General features: G+C 59.5%; 4 protein-coding genes and 1 long non-coding RNA gene across 7 annotated transcripts in view; 2 read left to right on the top strand and 3 right to left on the bottom strand.

The window, feature by feature from the left end:
* LOC124417160 overlaps nucleotides 1-377 on the bottom strand; it is a 7,391-nt gene extending 7,014 nt beyond the window's left edge. Inside the window, exon 1 of the long non-coding RNA XR_006931307.1 lies at nucleotides 271-377. This is a non-coding gene — a long non-coding RNA (uncharacterized LOC124417160). The remainder of the gene's footprint in view (nucleotides 1-270) is intronic.
* P4HTM (prolyl 4-hydroxylase, transmembrane) lies at nucleotides 93-13,970 on the top strand. The gene is made up of 10 exons (XM_015293317.4): nucleotides 93-417; nucleotides 488-569; nucleotides 7,300-7,490; nucleotides 7,979-8,075; nucleotides 9,561-9,723; nucleotides 11,269-11,454; nucleotides 11,606-11,696; nucleotides 12,105-12,228; nucleotides 13,331-13,744; nucleotides 13,834-13,970. The coding sequence occupies exons 1-9, from the start codon at nucleotides 142-144 to the stop codon at nucleotides 13,546-13,548; spliced, it is 1,428 nt and encodes a 475-aa protein (XP_015148803.3). The 5' UTR covers nucleotides 93-141; the 3' UTR covers nucleotides 13,549-13,744; nucleotides 13,834-13,970.
* On the bottom strand, nucleotides 2,131-5,515 carry LOC395991 (crescent). Of its 2 annotated transcripts, none has more exons than XM_015293007.4 (4): nucleotides 5,151-5,515; nucleotides 4,755-4,927; nucleotides 4,044-4,133; nucleotides 2,131-3,594 (listed from the first exon to the last, which is right to left on the bottom strand). In XM_015293007.4, the coding sequence occupies exons 1-4, from the start codon at nucleotides 5,477-5,479 to the stop codon at nucleotides 3,260-3,262; spliced, it is 927 nt and encodes a 308-aa protein (XP_015148493.2). In that variant the 5' UTR covers nucleotides 5,480-5,515; the 3' UTR covers nucleotides 2,131-3,259. The 2 variants fall into 2 exon arrangements, with proteins under 2 accessions (XP_015148493.2, NP_990430.2); NM_205099.2 differs by having other exon boundaries at nucleotides 2,132-3,594; nucleotides 4,044-4,130.
* Nucleotides 13,678-18,247, top strand: WDR6 (WD repeat domain 6). Its single transcript, XM_040646783.1, has 6 exons — nucleotides 13,678-13,744; nucleotides 13,868-16,166; nucleotides 16,343-16,438; nucleotides 16,558-16,671; nucleotides 16,858-16,976; nucleotides 17,055-18,247. Exons 1-6 carry the CDS (start codon nucleotides 13,678-13,680, stop codon nucleotides 17,552-17,554), a joined length of 3,195 nt encoding a protein of 1,064 aa, XP_040502717.1. The 3' UTR covers nucleotides 17,555-18,247.
* On the bottom strand, nucleotides 18,116-22,369 carry DALRD3 (DALR anticodon binding domain containing 3). Of its 2 annotated transcripts, none has more exons than XM_015293318.4 (13): nucleotides 22,175-22,369; nucleotides 21,815-22,104; nucleotides 21,470-21,744; nucleotides 21,186-21,244; nucleotides 20,969-21,094; nucleotides 20,529-20,599; nucleotides 20,156-20,214; nucleotides 19,892-19,974; nucleotides 19,396-19,519; nucleotides 19,224-19,282; nucleotides 19,012-19,125; nucleotides 18,749-18,817; nucleotides 18,116-18,603 (listed from the first exon to the last, which is right to left on the bottom strand). In XM_015293318.4, the coding sequence occupies exons 1-13, from the start codon at nucleotides 22,343-22,345 to the stop codon at nucleotides 18,484-18,486; spliced, it is 1,620 nt and encodes a 539-aa protein (XP_015148804.2). In that variant the 5' UTR covers nucleotides 22,346-22,369; the 3' UTR covers nucleotides 18,116-18,483. The 2 variants fall into 2 exon arrangements, with proteins under 2 accessions (XP_015148804.2, XP_040502673.1); XM_040646739.2 differs by having other exon boundaries at nucleotides 20,969-21,091.

Raw genomic sequence — 22,369 nt, 5'->3', positions numbered from 1 at the left:
GGGTGGGAGATGCGGCGCCCCCCACGCGCCGCACGTGCCCCTTTCCCGCCACACGCGCGCCGGCCACGCCCCCCGACGTGATGACGTAGAACGCCGCGCGGTTGCCGTGGTGACGCGCGGGGCCTGGCGGGCCGGGGCGCGATGGCGGCGGCGGCGGCGGCAGCGGCAGCGGCGCGGGCGGAGAGCCCTCCGCTGCCCGGCCCGCCGGGAGGCCGCCCGCGGCCCGTGTGCTCGCGGCCCTACTTCCTCGTGCTCATGGTCTTCGCTCACCTCTACGTCCTCAACGTGCTGGGGCTGCTGCTCTTCGTCCACCTCAGCGCCGGCGACGCCGGCAGCGGCCCCCCCGCCTCGGCCGCCGCTCCTCCGCCGCCTCCTCCGCCGCCCGCCCGCGCCCTGCCGCGCCTCGAGGGCATCAAGGCAAGGCCGCGGGGCCGGGCACGGGGCTCGGGGCGGGGCGGGCCCCAGCTCACCGCCGCTCTCCCCGCAGGTGGGCCACACGCAGCGGGTGGAGCTGGGGCCCGGCCGGACCCGCGCCGCGCGCACCCTCAGCCTCAAACCGCTGCTCTTCGGTGAGTGCCCGCGGCGGGCGGGGTCGGCGCCTGCAGCCCTTCCGTGTGCCGAGGGCGGGAGGGGCGGCGCCGAGGACCCCGGGGGGAGCGCGGGGTAAGAAACGGCGCTAAAGCGGTGCGGTGTCGGGGCGGCGCTGAGCGGGGCCGGGAGCGGCGGCAGCCCGGTGCCCACCATCTTGTGCCCTCCTCCGGGTTCGCTCCGCAGCGCGGCTGCACCGCCTTCCCCTCTCTGATGCTTCGCAGCCTTCCCCGCGTTGCTGCGACGCTCCCCGGGCTGAGTGCAGCCCCTGCCCCGGTCCCCGCGCTGTGCGAATCCGCTGGGAACGCACCGATTAGTTTGGTGACGGAGTTCGTATTGCTGCAAAGGCAGTGCAGACCTGTTGGCTCTGAGCTGGTGGTGCCGGGGGCCTTGAGATGCTTTGCCAATACCTGAGCTTTTCTCTGATTCGGAATCAATTATACGGACTGGAAACCCGGCCACAGGTCAGAGCATTTTCTTATTAAATTCCCCTAATGCAGTGAGTACCTGCAAGAAATATACGGAGCTGTTTTGTCTTTTCTACGTGTGTGGTGTTCACGGCTCGTTTGTAGCCCATTCTCCATCAGACGTTCACTGAACTGACACGCAGGCCTGGCTCTCAGACCACTCGGTGCAGCGGTCAGACCCATGGCACAGTGGCAGTGGTTTTCCTCCTCCCGTTGCCACCTTCTGCGCCCCACCGGTGCTGCTCTGCTGGGCTGATGCTGACCTCCAGGAGGGCACCCCCAGGCAGCAGTGATCCCGCAGCCCCTGAGATGACTCGGGCACCTCTGTCAGCTCCTGGGGCAAGCTCTGCCTTCCGATGCTGGCTCTGGGGACGGCCCTGGGCAGGCAGCGTTTCGGATCCCACCTAGGCTGTTCTCCTTTATCCTCTGATAGGGAAGCCCAAATTTAGAAACCTCGACTCGCAAGACAGCTCTTATCTCCCAGATGGACCTGCCAGGAGCCAGCTGTGACTTAAAAAGAATTCCAGAGACCTCTATCTACGCAAACAGCACCGGCCTAAATTAACTGCTTTAAAATCTAATTATTGCGTCTCTGTTGTTTAAATTGGCGGAGGTGTGTATTTAATAGGGTGGTGTTAGACAAAGGCAGAAGTTGTTAGCAGGGCTCTCGAGGACCTGAAGGGGGTTTTGCTTAGCAAGAAGTGCTGTGGCACGCGGGAGCCCTTGGAGGGAGAAGTGGCCGCACTGTGATCTTTGCTGTCAGCAAAGCAGGGCGGTGTGGGGCTGTGGGCAGCTGGGTGATGGCTTAATGGGAGCTCTGCGCTTTGGAGCGTGGGGCTGGGCACCATAGGGGGAATGTGGTTTGTTGTCTTAAAAGTGGGTGAGTCGTCTGCATGGATCCCGAGTGCGTTTCACGGAGCTCTGAAAAAGTCCCTGCCCTATTTCCCCCCCCCACCCTCTTCTGGTTATGAGACATCATTCTAAGCTTGTAAGTCAGACCATCTGTGCGCTTCTTAGTTGGGAAACACCAGTAATCAAATAATCCCATTAATGGAAAACAAATATCAGACAAAGCCTTTTTCAACCATCAGAGCTTTTACTTGTTGTGTTTTCAAAACGCAGTCTGTTCAGAGGATGCTGCCGTCGCGGGGACCACCTGGCAGCAGGCCCTGCGGGTCGGGAGGCAGTTTGTGATACGAGGCAGCGGGGAGGAATAAAAACAGGGAATCTCTCCGTGTTTTTCTTCTGAGCCTCAGGGAAATAGGGAGTAATTGCTGCACAAATGTCGGAGCGCGGCGGAATTGCAGTGCGAGTGCCGTGAGTGCTGAGCTCAGCCCACATCGCATCTGAAGAGACGGTCTTGGCTGGGCTGTCGGTGTGCTTTACGAGCGCAGGGAGGCAATGTGTCTCCATCAGAGCCGGCGGTTCTCTCCGCAGCTGAGGCCGCAGGCTTTGGGCACAGGGAAGAACGTATTGATCCCCAAGGCTGTGTGGGTTTTTTTTATTTTCTCTGTCATTTTTCTTCCGTTCTCAAGTTTAATCCAGTGTAGAAAACTTTCCACGGACAGTGCTTTGTTAGGCAGTAGAAATCCAACTCATTTTCTCACTTGGAGATTTGCTGTTTTCTGCTTTCTGCTCGTGTAGAGCTGTGGCTGTATTCACCTCTGAGAGCGACTGCAGTCTGTGTTGTGTTTGGGTGAGAGCGATCCGCAGGGAATTCATTGTCATTTCCACCTCCCTGGAGGCTCTGGGGGTATCTTCGGTATTTCCAAATGACCAGAACGTTCTGACCCAAACGGAATGCCTTCAGTTACAGCACAGTCCTTCCCAGTTACCCTCAGCAGAAATCCTCAGCTGGGCGGTTTCCTTTCACCTGTACAGATGCCCGTGTTATTAAAGGTCTCTTCTGGTCTGTGCTCGCCTGCAGGTCTCAGGTCAGTGGTGCTGCACAAAGCCATCCGCTGTAAGTCCTGGGTTTGCAGGACCTTGCCAGAGGAATATGTTAAGTCTGCATCCCTAAGCTCTGTCTCGGGAAAAGGGTTTTAGTGATGTCGGGGGTCTGTAGTGAGGCCCTACCTGCTGACTATGACTGCTTTGATTCACCTAAGAATACTGAACGTACATCTCCGAAACACCAACTGCCAGGGGAAGGAGTTTTCTAGCTGTGGGGAGGGGAGCCGTTTCTTAGCGTTAGGACTGAGGTCTCAGACCTTCCTGCCGGCCTGTTCAGGGCAGCGGTGATGTTTCCATCTCCGCACGGCCTGGTGCAGGTTCCTGTTCTTCTTCTGCCAGGCGTAGGCCTTATTCACCACCACTTTGTCGCTCTGCACTTCTCCGCTGATGACGAAGACCCCCGCGTGAGTGCCTCTCATGATGTTGTGGGCGCAGGTAGCGTCTATGTCCAGCCACTGCTGCAGCCTGCCTGGGATTTCGGTTCTGAGGAGCGGGCCGTGCTTCAGCACCTCCACCCTGGAGGGGTCCAGGTCGAAGTCGGAGACGGTTGTGGTCGTGTTCTTCCTGAGGATTCGGATTTTCACTGCTGGAATGGGGGGTAAAAGAGCTGTTAGTTCTGTTTACGCATCGTAGCTCTTAGCAACTTCTGCGTGCAGCCGATGTGAGTTTTTGTGCTGCTCCTGCAATGTGGTGACGCGTCCGTCCGAGCCCACGCAATTACAGTGATCGTGGAAGAGTTCTCAGCTGAGCTGAGCGCTTCCAGCACTGAGCACTGTGCTTTTCACCCTGCTTTTCTCATGACTGCAAAAGGTACGGCGGCGCTGTGGCACAGGAAGGTGCCTGCAAGGAGCAGTGGCGCAAGCAGCAAGTGCTGTTACTTAACAGGTACTCTGAGAACTGAGCATCTCTGGAATCTGCTTATAAAAGCCACGATTCCTCCAAGTCAGTTCTTATGGCCAAGCCGTTCTTTGTGCGTGTCACGGCTTCAGTGCTGGAGGCCGTGTGGCTGCTGACAGGGCAGGTGGGGGTACTCACTGAAATCGTTGGCGCAGAGGTTGTCGAGGATCTCCCTGGCGGTGCTGGCCTCCTCCAGTTCGCAGTCCTTGCAGCTGGCTCGAGGCACTGCTGCAACAGAAATCTGGTTAGAACGCCCATTGCTGGAAAAGGCATCATACGGTTTTGACATCTGCGAGTGGTGGCTTGCAGTTTCGAAACGGTGCTTCCTCCTGAGCTATCCTGCCCCAGGATAGGAATGTTAAGCTCCCCGTCCCACGGTGAGGCGGGCGCTGCTCGCTGTGCTTTGTGTAGGCTGCCTTCGTTGCTGCGCATTGCCACAGCGGTGACATTGCTTGTATTGCCTAAGGAATGTCTGCTGCTTCTCACCTCCTGGACAGGCACACCGTGAGCTCCCACGCCTTTTAGATTTCTCCCCCTGCCCCAAGCCCCACCACCTGAGGGCACCCAGGTAGCGGTGAGCAGAGCTGAGGGAACAAGCCTCAGCCAATGTCACGCTCCTTTTCTAGTCACAGTGTGGCTCCCGTAGAGAAAAGCCAGAATTTCCCCTTTTCTCTTTAAATTTCCTCTTTTCTCTGGCTTAAAGCCAGAAGCGCTAGGAGCTAGGCTGGAACTTTATGATCCTTGAGCTCCCTTCCAACCCAAGCCGTTCTGTGACCACAGGCACGGGCTCGTCCCTGCGAGCACTCAGCATTACACATGGGAAAGCATATGAGGAAAAAAAGCCCTTACTTCTCCTGCTGGAGGAACTTTCATCCGTGGAGACGGCAGCGATGCACAGCTCGTGGTCCGCAGGGAACTTGTTGCAGTTGAGGATTTCGGGCCAGGGATAGCCGTAACAAGCCATGACGGGCGCACAGCTCCTCTTGACGGCCTCGCACAGGCTGCGGCAGGGGTAGATGAGCCTGGGGGGGAAGCAGGGAAGCAAGCAACAAAAGGCTGTTTTGGAAATTGGACGGGGATTCTGTTCTCCCTCAGAAGCGGGGAGAGTCCCTGCTGGGTAACCCCACGTCCCCTCGCTGTGCTGCCTGAAAGTGGCTGTGGTCGGATCGCGCGTCTTTCCTCTCCGGAGGCGAATGCCATCGCTGCTGGGGAGCGGTGCGGGAAGCGCTCGTGGGAGTGCCTTACCTGTCCAGGCAGATGGGCGCGAAGAGGGAGCAGAGGAAAATCCTGGCGTCGGGATGGCACTCCCTGGCCAGCAAGGGCAGCCAGCTGGAGGACTGCTGGATCACCTCCGGCATGGTCTCGTGCTCCAGCAGGTTGGGGATCCTCATCTCCGAGTAACCGATGTCGTAGCACAGGGCCATGCTGCGCGGGATGGCGGTGCAGCTGGAGGACCTCCGCAGGTAGCTGGCCCGCCCCCCCGCGCAGCCCCACAGCAGCAGGCGCAGCAGCAGGCCTGGCAGCCACGGGGCTCCCCGTCTGCGGGAGGCCTTCTCCGTGCTCGCAGCCCTCATGGTGCTCGGAGTGGGCTCGCAGCACACACCCGGACTGAGCCGCTCCAGCCTGCAGAACGCCTTTTATAGCCTGCAAGCCACCTCCGTGGCAATCCATCCTCATTAAGTGCGGCCCTTTCAGAGCCCTCTTGGGGAAGACAATGCTCCAATTTTCGTTTGCCAGCGGCCCCGATTGTTTGGATTTTAGCAGGGGTTTGGCTTAGATCAGCAGGTGTGGAAATGAGGGCAGTTGGGGAGGGGTGAATGCCTTGGCCCTGTGTCTTGGGGCTCTCTGTTTGACACCAGCGCTCCAACCCAGCCCCTTTCTCTTGCTCCAGGATTAGTCATTATTTCATAAACCCCAATGTTTTCCTCTCTTTTGTTTTTTGTTTTTTTTTTTTCTTTTCTTCTGAAAGCAATCAAGTGTTGCTCAAAGTCAATTAGGAGACATTTGTTTAGCTGGACCCATTGTTGAGCGGGCAGAGAGATAGGATGGTCTCACAGCCCCACGTTAACTGTTTGGGAGAGCAGTGGGCACAGGAACCAATTTGCAGCTGGGGAGGAAGGCTGTTTGCACTGCGGATTGCCAGCTCTTAGCTGGAAAGCCCCTCACCTTGCAACCTGCCTGGTGGAAAGCGCTTCCTGCTTAATGCAATTTCTACCTCGTTACAAAATCCCATTACCACCACTGAAGAGAGGGATTGTCCTTCCTCCAGCACGTAATTAAGATTCCAGAAGCTGTCATTATCTGAGCCCAGTTTGAGGGACTGGAGATCCTGGGACCGCTGCTTGCCAGCGGGTATGGTTGGCTCTGACCCGGTGTGAGGCCGTGACGCTCAGGGCAGCGGAAGCTTTGGCCCCAACGCCCCCTCTGTTATGAGGACACTGTTCTGCTGGTGGCAGAAATTGTGTCCTCAGAGGGGTACAGCTGCATTGTGTCCCCGGGGCTTCCCAGGAGCATTGCATTTTCTACGGGGCCGGTTCTGGTATGCACTTAAGAGGCCAACTGCTTACTGACAGTCGGAGCTGATAGGGTTGATTTAAGGTCGTGGAAGTAATTAACTTTTATTTTTTTCTTTCCCCCTTTGAGGGATTGCTGCTGCAGCTGGGATGTGATGTGTCCTCAGCACACACCTGCAGGGCTGCAGTTTAGAGAGCAGGACTCTGTGTCTGAAAGCACTTACAGAATCATTACGATTGGAAAAGACATTTAAAATCATCTAATCCAGCCCATCGCGGCCGTGTTCACTTAAGCCTGTCCTGCTCTGATGGCTGTACTTCTCCCCCCTTCATCCAAGGGAATAAATGGGAATAAGTCAGGAAGTTGTTTGAGTTTCCCAGCAGAGCAGTGTGCTAGGTACCCCCATAAGGAGTTTGGTTGTTTGCTAGGTGCTGCCTGCTTGCTGTAGAGCAAGGGAGCACGAAACCCTGGCCGTCCCCACTTCCCCCCGTAAGGACTTCTGGCCTCCCTTCCTGTAAAACAGCAGTTCCAGACTGTGATCCACATGTAACCTTTGAAGTGATAAAACGCAGTGATATGCCCGTGTTTGTTCACTCCTTTGTCCATTGTGGTGATCTGCAAGAAAATAAGGGGCTTGACCCCAGGATCCAAACACTGAGGAACGGCTGCTGTAAAAATACCCATCTCCTGCAGCTCAGGTGTGAGGTGTGTGCTGTTGTAGAGCTCTTTGGGTAGAAGGGTATATATATTTGACTGTCCTACCCCTCTGACTTGGTAGGAAGTTTATAAATTTCCCTATTTTTCTCTCTTTTCAGTGGCCTGCCATTGGTATTTGTCCTAATGTTCCTCGATCTCTGTTACTGCTTGCATTTTCCTGCAGAAATTCCAGACTTCCTGACAGAGGAGGAGTGCAAACTCATCATCCATCTGGCACAGCTGAAGGGGCTGCAGAAGAGCCAGATCCTACCGACGGATGACTACGAGGAAGCCATGGAAATGATAGAAATCAGCCAGATGGACTTCTTCAATCTGCTGGACCACAATCAGGATGGGCAGCTGCAGCTCAAAGAGGTAGAGTGCATTTCTTCTTGTGTGTGTCCCAGCACACTGAGTTTGTGCAGTAGAGCTGGCTGTGCCCTCCTGCAGCTGACAGGGCTTCAGGATCACCCACGGTAACAAACCTGAGAGGGAGATAAGGAGCACCTTGTCCACTGCTCTTCAGCAGCCTTGTCCTGCGGGGCAGCGTGCATCGGGGTAGGTAGAAGGATGTCGCTCCCAGGTGCTCCTCTGGAGGTCAGAGCTTGCCGAGAGCTGTACCTCCTCCACTTAAGGATTAGTTAACTGAGCTTCAGCAGTCATTTGCCACCACCTAAACTGGAAATGAAAACACAGCGTGGCTGCCAGATGATCTCCGCTCAAATCTGTGTGCAGAGACGTGCTGACGCCTGGCTGACTGATGCTCTGCAGAGGAGAGCTGGCCTGGCTTCAAGCAGGAAACGGGGAGGGTTGCATTAGTACTAGAAACCAGTGCCCAGTGTTAATCTGCTTCTGGATTTCAGGTGCTGACTCACACCCGCCTTGGGAACGGCAGGTGGATGACCCCCGAAAACATCCGAGAGATGTACACTGCAGTCAAGGCTGATCCCGATGGGAACGGTAAGGGCTCCTTGGGAATCCCCACATCCTCAGCATGGGACACCGCACACAGCCGTGCAGGGAGAAGCAAAAGCCATGTCCCTGCCCAGGCCTGTTGTATTAGGTGTTGTTCCAAGGAAAGTAACGCTGCTTTAGAGACCTTTGCAGAAAGCAAAATTGGTGTAGACCTCTTAGAGGCTGTGCTGGGTCTGACCACGTAGCTTTCAGCGTGTGGGCTGCAGCCCTTAAGGTGCTCCCTCCTGCTTTCGAAGGGACTTCTACGTCTGTCTGAGGGAGCTGCTTCACTGGCATGGGAGTGCAGCATCGGTGGACACGGGGTGGTCTTGGTCAGCTTTTGGTGCTGATTCCATCTCTGCCACTGCTCTGTTCTCTGTATTACGGGAGGCCACTTCTGCCCCCCCTTACCCTGGTCTCCCTCTGGCCTGGACGTGCACTCTAACCTTTGCTGCTCTAATTAGAGTGTCCTCAATTAAGCAACTCTCCATTTCCTAATCAAATTAAGTGAATGCACAGGCTCTGCATGCTCTCTTCCAGTGACCTGGCATTGAGAGTGCCAGAGAGGAGCTGCTTTGGAGATGAAGCAGTACCCATGTGAATGCCTAAATATCCGGAGGGCACCCCGAGCACCCACACTGGTGACATTTTTGGCAGGGGTAGGAGCGTATGACTGAGTTGCCAATGGCTTTTCCACCGTTCCGGATGCTTACGAATGAAAAGTCCTGTTACAGTGCTTTTGGCAGGACCTTGCTTCCACAGTGCTGCTTTCCTCCACTGTCACATCGGTGCGTGCCACTGAGGGACCAGGTCACGACCTGGATGTGGCACTGTGTTATCAAAGGCTGCGTCAAATAAGGGGAAGTGGGGACTGGGAGATGTGAGCAGGGCATGAGAAATAGTGACGTGGGTGATTTGCTGACAACAGCCAGCACCTGAGGAGCTGCCCTGGGCTGACCCTGGTGGCTGAGCCTTCCCCCTGTCTGCAACAGCAGTGTGTTTGTTGCCTCCCTGAGCTCCTCATGCTGGCTGCTGGGCATGTGCTGCTTCCCTGCTTCTCCAGAAAGGGAACACAACGAACGGTAAGGATTTCTCTGAAGCTAACAGAGGCAAAAATCCATCCCTTGCCAAGCTCAGCTGAGTGCAAACAAGAAGTATCTGTTCTAGTAGAAACCTCCTTTTACCTTTTGTTTTTCTGTCTTCTACTTACGCCGGATTGTACTGCGTTGTTTATCTCTTTCACGTTTTGGAATTGCCCAAAAGCAGAAGAACGTACTGCTTGTTGTTTGGGGTTTGCTTTTTTAAATTGCCCTGCAAGGTCTTGTAGGAAGGTGGCCTGAGGTGTCCCTCTCTGCTCCATTTAAATCTGTAAGTAGCAAGTTGACTGTGTTTTGCCTGTTCTGGTTCTGACCTTGCACTGCAGCTGAAGGTTCTCTATTGCCTCGTGCACGTGGGGTGCCCAGGTCAGCCCGCTCCTGCTCTCTTCCACAGGCGTGCTGAGTTTGGAGGAGTTCAAGAGACTGAACATCCGTGACTTCCACAAGTACATAGGGAGCCAGAAAGTGAAGATGAGTGACGCGGTGCGCAACAGCCAGCACACGTGGCTGTACCAGGGCGAGGGCGCACACCAGGTCATGAGAGCCATACGGCAGAGGTGAGGGCTGAGGGGGTGTGGGCACGTGGGCCACCTGTGCTGGGAGATGCAGATGCGGACATGCTAATATTCACACTTCCTAATTGTGTGGAATTTTGGAGTATGAAGAGCAATGAGCGCAGTCGTGAAATGGGGAGAGGAGGTTTTCGTTAGAACGAGGAATTGTATTGTCCCCTGGAAAAGGAAAAAGAAAAATCAAACCTCTCAGCGTAGCCATTCACTTTTGGGAACAGCCCTGTAAAACCAAGAAGACTTGGCATTATATGAAATAATTCATTCTAATTAGTAAACGAGCTTACTGGGAGAAACTGCCCGTTTCCAACCCTGTCTGGGTGCCAGTAGTTACTGTCAATTGCTTGAGTTACTCATGCATTTCACTGAGATCTGTCGTAGCTGTTCAGAGCTAACTTCATAATAAGCACAACTTTACCTCGAGCACACTGAGGTAGTTCGGTCATCGGAGCGCATGACCGCGGGGCCTGTCCCAGCACATGGGAGAACCTCCTGTCTTTCCCTTCACCTTGGTTTTGGTACTGGGAAGAGTTAACCCAGCTCGCAGGCCAAATGGCTTAGCCGTGGTGAGTTTCAGATAATTGGCTGGAGACTCCTCGTTCTTGTGGTGCTGGTCCTCACCCAGGACATGGGTGGGGAAAATCTATCCCGAGGCTGGAAAACGGCTGCTGGCCACTCCTTTTCTTCAGCACATTCCAGAGGGAGAATGGGGTCGCATATTGCCTTAATTAGAGCAGACTGAGGCTGCCACTTTCTCTGTGCCAGCTCGCTGGCTCACGCAGGCATCGGCACTCTTCGGTTTGCCAGCGTTAGAAAGCCCCTGCGGACCTGGAGGCGTGGTGCCGAAGGAGGCTGTAATCCCCAGTGGGATCCTGTGGGGCCTGGAGGAGCTCTGCCACCCTGCCTTGGTGCCACGTTCCCCTCGGGCTTCACCGCTCGGAATTCCCAGAGCTCTGAGTGTTCTTTGGCAGGTCTTGAGAGGTACCTGCTTGCCTTGGGGATGAGCTCAGACGTAGCAGTGGAAAAAACCCAGAGCCCTCTGTGCCCCTCTCCCCAGGGGGGAGGCTGTTGAAAGGCAACAGGGAAAGGTGAGTTAGGTGATGAGAATATCCCTAGAGCTAGTCTCTCGTTCACTCTCAGCAGGGGCCCTGTGCTTTGCTAACTGTCCCCGAGGTCTGTAGCTGGTGTGCAGGAGTCCAGAGAAGCGCTGAGATGGCACATGAAGGCTCCAGGGACACCCACAGGAGGGATCTTTCTGAGCAAGCAAGGTCTTCATGAGAGCAGTCCTGCTGGAGATGCGCCCTTCGTTTTTGTTTTTTTTTGTTAACCTTGAGGAGGAGTTTCTGAGCTGATGCTGATGGTCTGACAGATCTGTAAGGAACCTGGTTATCTCTTGGCATGCTTGCTGCAGCCCATCCGTCTCTCCGGTCTTTTGGGGAAGGGGGTTCTCTTTCTCTGGATGCATTCGGTGCTGGGAGTAGCGGCTGTCCTGGTGGAGATGTCTTCCCCTTACCTGCTGTGCTGTCTCCCCAGGGTAATGCGCCTGACTCGCCTGCCCCCAGAGATTGTGGAGCACAGTGAGCCCCTGCAGGTGGTGCGCTATGACCAGGGGGGCCACTACCATGCCCACATGGACAGCGGCCCCGTCTTCCCCGAGACCGCCTGCAGCCACACCAAGCTGGTTGCCAACGAAAGTGCTCCCTTCGAGACCTCATGTCGGTAAGGGCCGCTTTGGTGCAGTTCTCTGTTGCCTTTGGAAAAAAAATGACGTCAACTGCATGTCTCGTGCTGTCTTGGAGGAGTGGTGTACATACAGCAGCTCCTCCTGCTCCAGCTGTGTCCCCTGACAGCTGCTCTGTCCTGTCTGCAGGTATGTGACAGTGCTGTTCTACCTGAACAATGTGACGGGTGGCGGAGAAACTGTCTTTCCTATAGCTGATAACAGGACATATGAAGAGATGGTGAGTGGCTCTGTCCTTCACGGAGGTTCTGGGTCCCACTGTGACTGTATTCGCTATAGAAGGGGGATTTGGAGATGTGAGCCTTCTGAGCTGGAGTGTGGGAAGGCCGAGCTCCACACTGAGTGATTTTGCTCAGAGGCCAAGGGAGGAGGTGCAAGGCTTTGGCAGTTCCCCACTCCAATGCATGAGGGGCAGCCTTTGGACCTTGCTGCCCTGACACAGGTTCTGCTTGCTGTAATCTGGGCACTTTTCTTCAGAGTAAGAGAACTGTAGGCATGCTGTCTGGCGACGCGTTAAGGGACTCAGCACAGGGCAGGAGGATGCTGGCAGCACGGCACAGCCCCTGTGCTTTGTTCCAGCCCCTTTTATGACACCTTCTCTGTGTTTGCTGTTGTTGGTTTTGGTCAGTCTTTGATCCAGAATGATGTTGACCTGCGAGATACTCGGAAAAACTGTGACAAGGGCAATTTGCGAGTGAAACCTCAGCAAGGCACCGCTGTCTTCTGGTACAACTACCTGTCGGACGGAGAAGGTACGGCTCCAGGCCAAGTCCTGCTAGGATTGCAGAAGGTGACGATCATCTTCAGGGGTTCTGGGGCTCAGAGAGACCTTTAGGGGGTAGCTGCCTGCTAGTGAGATCTGCAGAGCCTCCCTGTCACCAGCTGCCCAGGAGCTTCCTGGCTCTCAGAGGCCTTTGTTCACAGGCAGTAGGTCAGTGGCTCCTGGTGTCTTTGGGGGACAGGACTAGCCAGCAAACAAAGCCCTTGGCTGCACTGAGCCACCGCCAGCTGCCTTCTGCCCTGCTGTGTGAGCTAAAAGTCCTGCTGGAGCTTGGGCCACAATTCAAAACGCTTCACTGATGTGGTGTTGCCCACAGGGCTGGGGAGGGGATGCAGACAAAAGCACGGCCGCAAGCTCTGCGGTGTGGGGAGGCGCAGTCCTCCCTGCCCTGCGCTGTGCTGTGCCCCACGTGGGGCTGAGGCCGCATTATGGGGCAACTGCAGCTCTGTGATAGATGTCCTCGGGGCTGCACTTCTCAGAGTGCTGTGTGGTTTTCCCTGGCAGCCAGGCTGGGGCATTAACTTCAGCCTTCCCAGCTGCTGGTGAAGGTATGTAGTGTCCCAGGTCTCCTGGGAGTAGCCCAAGGGTTTCCAGCTCGAGAAAAGCCATCGAGGAGGTCATGAGGCCGCTGCTTGGGCTGTTGGATGATAATATCAGTGCCACTGCTGTCCTCTCAGGGGAGACCCGTTGTATTTTTATGACCAAATTCTTCCCGAATGGAAAAAAAAAGCTGCTGAAATCTGTCACAGAAAAGCTGAGATCTCTGTAGAGGGTTGGAACTGCTGACACATAATGCATGTATGGCCTCAAACCTCTGGCTTCCACCCTCTCCTTTGGGGAAAAGTTGAGGAAAAGGGCAGCTGTGCTCTGAAATGCTGAGAAGGCACAGAGGCAGCCATGCCTGTTCTGCAATCAGGGCCCCCCCTGTGCTCAGAGAGGGTGGGGTGATGATGGGGGGGTGTGAGGAGGAACCCTCGTAAGAAGCCCCCAAGCTAAAACCAGGTGTCAGCATTCACTGGTGCTGCCCGGGCTGCGCCCAACAGCCTGCAGCAACCCGTCCTTTGCTCCCGCAGGCTGGGTGGGGGAGCTGGACGACTTCGCCCTGCACGGGGGCTGCCTGGTCACCCAGGGCACCAAGTGGATCGCCAACAACTGGATCAACGTGGACCCCAACCGCAGGCGGCAGCAGCGCTTCCAGCAGGAGATGGAGCGCTACGCGGGGAGCGGGGCCGGAGCCCCGGGCGAATGGACGGTGGACAAAGCGTACAGCGGGGTGCACGTGGAGCTGTAGGGGGCGCGCTCGGGGGGGGGGGGGCGCGGAGCCTCGCGGGCGCGCGTGGCCTTTTCCCGCGCTGGAGGGGGGCGGGGCCACGCGGCGCGCCAATAAAGCGTGCGGGGCGGGGCGGCGCGCCGCACCGAGATGGAGTCGGTAGCCTTGGTGGCGCCGGTAACGGCGTTGGAGTTCGCCGGGGACGTGCTGCTGGCGGGTGAGCGGCGGGCCGGGGAGGGGGCGGGCCCGGGGCGGGGGGCGGCTGGGGGCCGCGGCGGCGGCTGACGCGCTGTCCGGCCCCGGCAGGCACGGGCCCGGAGGTGGCGGCGTTCCTGCTGAGCGGCGGCGCGGCGGCGGGCAGGCGGAGAGTGCTGCGTGAGGCCAGCGTGCGGGGGCTGCGGGCCGAGCCGGGAGGGCGAGTGGCGGCGTTCGGCGGCGGCTGGCTGGCGGTGCTGGCCGTGCGGCGGGGCGGGCCGGGCGGCGGGGGACCGCGGCTGGCGGCGTGCGGCGGGGGGGGGGGCGCGGCGGCTGGGGGCGCGGGTGTGGGAGGCGCGCTGGGCGGCGGAGGGGCGGCTGGCGCTGGCGCTGGGCGGCGGGACCGTGGCGCTGTACGAGTGGCGCGCCGGCGGGAGCTGGCTGCGGAGCGCGCGGTGCGGCGGGGCCGGGGCGCTGCGCTGCGCCGTGCTGGCGGGGGCGGGCTGGGGGCGGCTGGCGCTGGCGGCGGGCACGGCGACGGGGACCGTGGCGGTGTGGAGGGCGGCGGAGCCGGGGACGCCGCGGAGGACGCTGTCGGGACACCGGGGCGCGGTGCTGGCGCTGAGCTACGCGGAGCCGCGGGGGCTGTTGGCTTCCGCTTCCGAGGACCGCAGCGTGCGGCTCTGGGCCGTGGGTGAACTGGGGGGCGGCGGGGAGGCCGCGTGCCTGCTGGTGTGCTACGGGCACGGCTCGCGCGTGGCCGCCGTAGGGCTGCGCGGGCCGCGTCCGGTCAGCGCCGGGGAGGACGGAGCCTGCCTGGAGTGGGACGGCGGCGGCGGCGTGCGGAGCGTACGGCGCGGGCACCGCGGGGCGCTGCGCTCCCTGGCCCTGCGGCCCGCCGGCGGCTGCGTCGCTACCGGCGGGTCCGACGGCGGAGCGCGGCTCTGGCGGCCGCGGAGGGAGGCTCCGGCGGAAGCGGAGGCGCTGGGGGCCCCGGAGCGGCCGCGGGCGGTGCTGCTGCTGGGGCCGCGGCGGGTGCTGGCGCTGAGCGAGGCGGGCGGGCTGGCGGCCTACGAGGCGGCGGCGGGGCGCTGGGTGCCGCTGCTCGGCCCCGCCGCCTCGTGCGGGTCCCGCGGGCTGCTGGCGGCCGCTCCGATGCGCGGCGGGGCCGAGCCGCTCTGCGCGCTGGGCGGCGGCGACGGGCGGCTGCTCGTGTTCGCCCCGGGCGCCCCCGAGCGCGTTGCCGGGCTGAGGCTGTTCGAGGGACCCGTGCTGGGGCTCAGCTGGGCCGCCCGGCCCGGGCCGTCCCTCGGCCCCGCCGCCCTCCTGGTCTCCGGCCCCGGCGGGATCGCGCTCTGGATGGACGTTACCCGCAGCCCCGGGCAGCTGCCTGTGGTGCGGCTCATGGGGCGCTACCGGCTGCCGCCCTGCAAGCAGCGCTGGCACACCTGTGCCACCTTCCTGCCCCAGGGAGGGCTGCTGCTGTTTGGGGACCGCCGCGGCTCCCTGCTCCTCTTTCCCTGCAGCAGCTCTGACGGCACCGACAGAGGTACCCCGGGCCAGTCGGAGCCCTCCTGCTTGTTACGCAGCGAGGCTGTGCCCCTCCAGGACCCTCTGTCCGTGCTCTTTGGGCTGCACGGCAAGACAGGGGTCACCTCGGTGACCTGCCACGGGGACTACATCTATAGCACAGGCCGGGATGGCTGCTACCGACAGCTCTGCCTGCGGGACCAGCAGCTGGAGGTGCTGCAGAAGCACCGGCCCTGCAAAGGGCTGCAGTGGATCGAGGAGCTGCGTTTCACGCCCGGCGGGGACCTGCTGGTGCTGGGCTTCCACGCCGACGACTTTGTGGTATGGAGCACGAGAAGCGGGGTGAACCTGCACTGCGTGCCCTGTGGCGGAGGGCACCGCTCCTGGAGCTACTACAGCAGCCCCGAGGCCGATGCCTTCGCCTACGTCAAGCGTGGGGATGTGATGCTGTACCACAGCCAGGCCGAGCCCTGCGAGCAGCGCGTGCTGCTGGCGTCCCTGCATGGCCGCGAGATCACCTGTGTGCGGCACCTGGGGGCCGTGCGGGTGCCCGGATCCCACCCCGTTAATATCTTCATCACCGGCAGCGAGGACACCACGGCGTGTGTGCTGACGCTCAGTGAGCTGACGCGTGCGGCAGTGCCCCTGGCCAGGCTCAGCGACCACATCTCCAGTGTCAGGGCGCTGGCCTTGGCTGACACGGCGCTGCATGACGGCACCCAGCTCTGCTCCCTGCTGTTCTCAGCCGGCGGCCGCGCACAGATCGAGTGCTACCGGCTGCAGTGCGCCGTGGATCTGGGGGCTGAGGGCACGGTGAGCTGCCAGGTCGCCCACGTGGCCTCCCACCGGCTGGATGAGCACTGGGACCGCATGAAGAACCGGCACAAGCTTGTCAAGATGGACCCGGAGACGAGGTGATGCTCGATGGCTGTCTGAGCCTTTGAGGGGCTTTCGGCTCAGTCCTTCCTCTCAGAACCCCCAAAGTGCTCAGGGCTGTGTCCTGTGCTGAGCTCATGCTGCTGCCCCCCATCCTCCTACAGGACAGCAGGTGCCAGGAGGGGCACGCAGCAAGCGTTCTGTGTTTGCCCAGGTACATGTCCCTCTCAGTCGTGTGTGGGACCAACAGCGAGCAGCTGCCCATGCCCTGCACGTTCCTGGTTGCTGCATGCAGCGATGGATCAGTCCGGTGAGCAGTCAGCATGGGGCTCAGCCGCCTAGCGAGGCCAGCTCTGAGCAGGAGTAGGGTGGTACCTTGCAGCAAGGCACCTCCTTCTCCCAGGATCAGCCGCATCTCTCTCTGTCCAGGCTCTTCGTGCTGCTGGAGGCCGCCCAGAAGCTGCTGCTCGTAGCAGAGTCGTTCCACCACCAACGCTGCGTGCTGAAAGTGGAGGCATTCCTGCACACACGGGCAGAGGAGAGGTGAGCCCTGGGCAGGGTACTGGGAGGGAAGCATTCATCGTGATGCCTGCGCAGCAAGAAAGGGTGATGGCAGTGGGGCTGGTGAAGGGAAGGGGGAAGTCTGTCAGTGATGGTAGCATGGGCCATCTTTCTGCTTGCCCTGGGTATCAGCATGGGGCTGGAGGCTGCCCAACACCTTCCTTCCAGGAAGCACCTCCTATGTAGTGCGGCCACCGACGGCAGCGTTGCCTTCTGGGACATCACCAGTACCATCAGAGCTGCAACAGATGCCCTGCAGCGCTCAGAGGAAGAGATGCGGCCACTGGGTGGGTACAGCCATGGGCAGGGAGCTGCTGTGCCAGCAGCTCTCTACATTGCCGTCCTGACCGAGCCTCTTCTTCCAGCGCTGGGCACCCCGCTGCTCACTGTCATGGCTCATAGCTGCGGGGTGAACAGCCTGCACATCCAGGAGCTGCCCGAGGGACAGTTCCTGGTGGCCAGTGGCAGTGATGATGGCTCCATCCACGTCTGCCTGCTGGAGGTGACACGGGGCGATGACAAGGCAGAGCCAGGGACCTGCTTGCACATCCTGGAGCACGTGGCGAGGCCGTGCACCCACGCTGCTCACGTGACGGGGATCAGAGTGCTGCGGCCGGACCTGGTGCTCTCTGCCTCCGTGGACCAGAGGCTCACATTGTGGCAGCTGAGCTGGGACAGCCTGGAGGAGCTGAGCACCACCTTCTTCCACGTGCCCGACCTGGCGGAGCTGGACTGCTGGGAGGTGGCAGAGGCAGGTGGGGAGCGGCGCTGGTACTGCGTGCTCTGTGGGCAGGGCCTGGAGCTCCTGCGCTGTGCGGCCCTGGACACCCACAGCAAGCTCCAGTCACAGGGTGCTGCCCAGTAAAGGGGTATAGCAAAGTCCCTGCTCCCCACCTGCCTGGGGACAGTGAGAGCAAAGGAATGTCCCAGCACACCGCTCCAGGCACCCTGTGTGTGTGCAGTGATGCAGCTGTGCTGTCCTCCTCAAGGAGGATGGACATCCCTCTCTCCCACAGGGAGAGCCGGGGCTCTCCACAGTGCTGGGAGGACTGAGGGCAGCAGGAGGCCAAGAAAGGTACAGAGCTACTGGGGAACAAAGAGGGCTGCAGCACACAGTCTGTCTGTTGTGCCCCTGCAGGCCAGGGCAGCCCTGTCAGAGCAGTCCTTTAGTGCCTTCCTCAGGCTGGCAGGGTTGTTCCTGTGCAGCAGCAGGTCTGCGGGCAGCCAAGGCACAGTAAGGACAAGGAGCTGTACACAGCCCTGGTCCAGAAAGGCTGCACTGCGCTACTGGAACATGAGCGTGCAAGCACTGCTCAACCATGCTCCTGCAGCAAGGTGCTCCCACTCCTGTGCACAGCACAGACCCTTCTCCTTCTACCCATCTGTCCCTCCCCCATCTCAGTTATCACTGCTGGGTCAGACACAGTGTTTGTCCAGCAATAACTGTATTCAGCCCTAATGTCAGGACACATCACGAGGCAGGGCAGCAGCCCTTGAAGCTCAGGAGCTCTCTGCCAGCACAGAGCTCCCCTTCAATAAACAGCTTTGAGGGAACAGATTGGTACCTGGCTTTATGGGTGCTCTGGTCCCTTGTGCTTCCTTCCTTTCAACTTAAGTATGCCCTCAAAACATGGGCACTGGGCAGTAGGAGCCCCACGCTGAGGCTCAGATGGACCTCAGCTCCCAGTTCCTGACCAACAGGCAGCCCGGTGCCCGGCCTGGGAGGAAGTGCCCTGTTCTGCCCCTTGCAGCACTGCTGTTTGTCACTCCACGGCAACAGTCTTCAGCGGTGGCTCAGATCTGACTGAGAGGAGGGAGGTGCAGAGTCGCCAGGGCACTATGGAACATGTCCCTCACTGCTCCCAGCAGCCGGAGGCGAGCAAACATCTGGTCGAAGAGGTGAGGGAACGGCTCCTGCAAGGAGGAAGGCAGTGAGGTGGTGGTTCTGTTTCTTGACGTTGCTGTATCCACCCTCCTTCATATCCTGCTGCTGCAGGGCTGGCATCTTACTGGCACCCAGGAGCAGCCCCCAGTAAATGGCCTGGGACATTCGACTCACCCCGAGAATGTGGACCCGGTTGTAGTAGGAGCTGAAATCCATGCTGAGCTGGATCAGGAACTTGCACACCTGCAACACAGACAGCTTGGGCTGATGCTGCACGTTCTGGCCAGTCTGGGGCCATCCTACACAGCAGGAATAGCACCGAGGGCATTACCATCTCTTCCCAGGAACGCCCCTCAGCACCCTGCAGAAGAGCAGCCCTGCTCTGGGCTAGCACTGTTGGCTCAGCACCTACAGGTGCTTTGGCATATAGCACTTACTGCCTCTGTGTTGGCTGTGATCCGGAGCCCCTTGCTGGGTGGGGGCAGCTGTGCTGCTTGCTGCAGGACTTCTGGGAAGGGCAAGAGGTAGCTGAAGAGGAGGAGCCATTCACCCTGTGAAAGGATTATGCCTGTCAGAGAGGGCCAGAAGCGTCCATCCCCCAGAGGTAAGGGCACGCTGCTTCCCACAGGCCTTGTCCCTCAGCACTCACCTCTTCCCGGAGGCAGGAGAAGTTCAGTTCTGATGCTGGTGGCAGAGGTGGGTATGTCCCTGCAAAAGTGGTGAGAGACTGTGGTTGTGGCCAGAGAAGCCTTCCTGACTGCAGGTGTGGGGACAGCCCAGGAACAGCTGTTAGAGGTGCAGGAGGCAGGGCCAGTGCTCACCTCGCTCTACAGCCCGCTGGTAGGTGTCAAAGAGTGTGGCCAGCCGGGCACAGTTGTACATCACAAAGGCACCACTCTTGGTTCCCTTTGTAGAGATGCTGCTGTCCTCCAGGTCCAGGGTAATCTGAGGGCAGAGACAACCTGCAGTCCAGGCTGCTTGGCCCAGAGCCATTCCTGGTGCATCCCTGTGTCTCCCACTTGGGGAGCGGTACCTTCCCATCAGGTGAAGTGTGCCCACCACTGCGCCCTGCTAGGGCTGACAGGCACAGGCTACCAGGACATCAGCCCAGACACTGTACATGATTTACCCTGAGGAAAAACACTCCCAGACTGGGCTTGGAGTGGCCAAAGACCACGCAGTGCCTCCTCACAGCCAGTGCTACTTGTCCCGGTGCTCCCACCAATTTCCCAACCTGTGCCATGATCCACAGCTCCCTGAGCAGTATTCCCACTGCTCTCCTGCCTCCCACTGCACTGCAGCTCCGGGCTGTCCTACCTGGCTCCGGTGGGCAGTGCTCAGCATCTCAAACCTGATGGCAGCCACCGTCAGGATATCAATAACCTCCGTCCAGGCTTCATCTGCAGAAAGCACACAGGTGGGGATGGAGCAAGCTGTGTGGTACCGTGTGGCTGCCATCTCCAAAGCCCCAGGCAGGAAAACCCCACTGCAGTGAGGGGGCTTTGCTGAAGCCGGTGTATGGGCACCTCTCCAGCCCCAACCTCCCCCATCCACAGCATTCAGAGCAAAACCCTCCCTCACCTTGTGCAAGCTCCCCATATTTCATGACAGAGGCATCATACATCTGGCGTTTTCTGAGCCTGGAAGGAACACAGACAGACAGTCACTGCTTCCTTCCCTGCTGAGCGGGCTGCATGGGGCATCATTCCTTCTGCAACAGAAAGCCGGCCAACCAAGGGCACACAAATCCTGCCTGGAGCAGGCCAGGGACAGCAGTGCTGCTGCTGGCAGTAGTGAAGAAGCAATGTTGGAGTCCTCTAGAAACAGCCCCAAGGTGCAGAGAAACAGAAGAGAGGGACAGTGCTAGGACTGCTGCCTAGCAGGGCCAAAGAGAGCACAGGCAAGACTTGACAGACATGCAGCATGGCAGGCTCCTTGCTCAATACCAACTTACTGAAAGTACTGGTCTGCACTGATGGGGGATACAGGTTTTGTCACCTTCACTGGTCCACAGACAAGGTGCTTCTGAAAGAGAGAGGAAGTGCTAGGTAAAAGACAGAAGCTCCATTGTAACGTAGCACAGGAAGAACTGTGCCTACAGAGCTGCCAGGAAACTGTTCACATCCTGGGAATGGGTACCACAGGAAAAGAGGAGCCCACAGTCAGAGGCTGCTAAAACACAGCACCGCGTTAAGCTGAAGACAGTCCTGTTCTAGCTGTGTCTCTGCAGTTTTCTCCTATCCCTCCTTCTTTAATGGTAAAATCCCAAGGAAATTGGATGCCAAGGGGAAGGGAAGACTCATAAAGGCACAAGGCTGGGTCTCCGCATTCACTGCAGGTGCTAAAGATGGGTTCTCAGTGTGGGCCACGATGTAGAGTGTAGGAGTTCCTCACCTGCAAATCCATGTGGGCTCCTGGATCCAAAATCCTCCACAGCAGATCCATCTGCTGCTGCTGGAATTCCTCCTCGCAGCTCACCACGTGCACCACACTGCAGCAGCTCTCCTGGCACCCTGCCTGCTGCACAGCACAGCAACAAGTTCAAACACCGTGGCATGACAGAAGGGAACATCAGGAGAGAAAGCAGCAGGCAGTGCCGGGGGTCACTCACCGTGCCCTGCAGTACAGCTTGCTGCAGTTCAGCCAGGGACCGCAACTTCTCCTCTGTAACTGAAAGAAGGGAGGGCACTCGGTGGGACAGGGGGCTTATTCCATGCCACCTGGATCTGTCCCAGACTGCCTCCATTTATGGCTCAAACCAGAGGAAAAGGAGGATGCAATTTGCTTCTAACCATCCCTTATTCTCCTTTAAAACAATGGAGAACAAAGAACCAGGCTCACTTGCAGCCTTTCTCCCCTGCCGTCACATCAGCAACACTCTCATGTGTGACTCACCAAGGAGGACTCCCAGGTTGGGGTCATAGCCTTCCAGGCCCTGCTGCTCCACAAAACTCTTCAGGTGTACTTTACAGATGATGTCCTCAGGCTGCGAGGCCACACCTGATCTCCTTTCACAGTGTGTGGCATAGGGGCACCGGCTGAGCGCTTGCTTCAAGGCTGACACAGTCTCAGGGCCGGGTGTGCTGCTGGAGGGCCATTCCACACGGAGCTGCTGCAGGACCTCCCGGCTCCGCTTGTCGGTGACAGCAGGGACCAGGAACGTGCTGACCCTGCGGGAGGGTGAGATGTGGGCGTGGGCTGGGGAGCGCGAGCCAGGCAGGAGGAGAGGGCAGGGCTCACCCCTGGGCGCGCAGCAGCTGGGCCAGGTGGTCAGCGAGCAGCACGGGGCGCAGGTGGCGGGGCGTCACGCTGCCGGGGCACCGCAGGGCCGGACAGTGCAGCACCACCGCTGCCTCCGGGCCGGGCAGGGGGGCGGGGCCGGGGCCGGGCGGGTGGCCCAGCAAGCGCCGGAAGGCCTCGCAGCGCCGCAGCTGCACCTCCAGCCCCGCCGCCGTCTGCCGGCAGCCGCGCACCGCCAGCACCCCCGGGCCCCCCAGCGCCGTCACGGCCGCGATGACATCGGAGGGCACCTGCGAGGAGGAGCGGACGGTCAGCACGCGGCCTACCCGCCGCCTGCCGGCCCTCCCGCGGCCTACCGACCTGCCCCCCGGCGTAGGCGGCCCCGAGCGCGGCCCGCGGCGCCAGGAAGTCGCGGTGCCGCAGGTTGCGGGCGCTGCTCTCCTTCACCCAGAGCGACGCGGGCCGTCCCAGCGCCGCGTTCAGCGCCCGGAGCGTGGCCGCCAGCCCCGGCCGCTCCTCTACCGTCTCCATAGCAGCCCGGCCGCCGCTTCCGGT

The sequence above is a fragment of the Gallus gallus genome, chromosome 12 (assembly GCF_016699485.2).
Source record: "Gallus gallus isolate bGalGal1 chromosome 12, bGalGal1.mat.broiler.GRCg7b, whole genome shotgun sequence".
Taxonomy (NCBI): Eukaryota; Metazoa; Chordata; class Aves; order Galliformes; family Phasianidae; genus Gallus; species Gallus gallus.
Note: the sequence above shows the minus strand (reverse complement) of the source record. Positions and strands in the feature narration are given on the sequence as shown.

Bases quoted from the DNA above. Each gene is read 5' to 3' on its own strand.
- P4HTM (XM_015293317.4), top strand. From the start codon at position 142: ATGGCGGCGGCGGCGGCGGCAGCGGCAGCGGCGCGGGCGGAGAGCCCT. The intron at 418-487 runs GCAAGGCCGCGG...CTCTCCCCGCAG, and splicing joins CGCGCCTCGAGGGCATCAAG to GTGGGCCACACGCAGCGGGT. The intron at 7,491-7,978 runs GTAGAGTGCATT...TCTGGATTTCAG, and splicing joins GGCAGCTGCAGCTCAAAGAG to GTGCTGACTCACACCCGCCT.
- LOC395991 (XM_015293007.4), bottom strand. From the start codon at position 5,479: ATGAGGGCTGCGAGCACGGAGAAGGCCTCCCGCAGACGGGGAGCCCCG. The intron at 4,928-5,150 runs GTAAGGCACTCC...CTTCCCCCCCAG, and splicing joins GCGCCCATCTGCCTGGACAG to GCTCATCTACCCCTGCCGCA. The intron at 3,595-4,043 runs GTGAGTACCCCC...CCCCCATTCCAG, and splicing joins CCTCTGCGCCAACGATTTCA to CAGTGAAAATCCGAATCCTC.
- WDR6 (XM_040646783.1), top strand. From the start codon at position 13,678: ATGGAGTCGGTAGCCTTGGTGGCGCCGGTAACGGCGTTGGAGTTCGCC. The intron at 13,745-13,867 runs GTGAGCGGCGGG...GTTCCTGCTGAG, and splicing joins CGGGGACGTGCTGCTGGCGG to CGGCGGCGCGGCGGCGGGCA. The intron at 16,977-17,054 runs GTGGGTACAGCC...CTCTTCTTCCAG, and splicing joins GGAAGAGATGCGGCCACTGG to CGCTGGGCACCCCGCTGCTC.
- DALRD3 (XM_015293318.4), bottom strand. From the start codon at position 22,345: ATGGAGACGGTAGAGGAGCGGCCGGGGCTGGCGGCCACGCTCCGGGCG. The intron at 21,245-21,469 runs GTGAGTCACACA...CCCTTCTTTCAG, and splicing joins CAACCTGGGAGTCCTCCTTG to TTACAGAGGAGAAGTTGCGG. The intron at 18,604-18,748 runs GTGAGTCGAATG...TCCTCCTTGCAG, and splicing joins ACCGGGTCCACATTCTCGGG to GAGCCGTTCCCTCACCTCTT.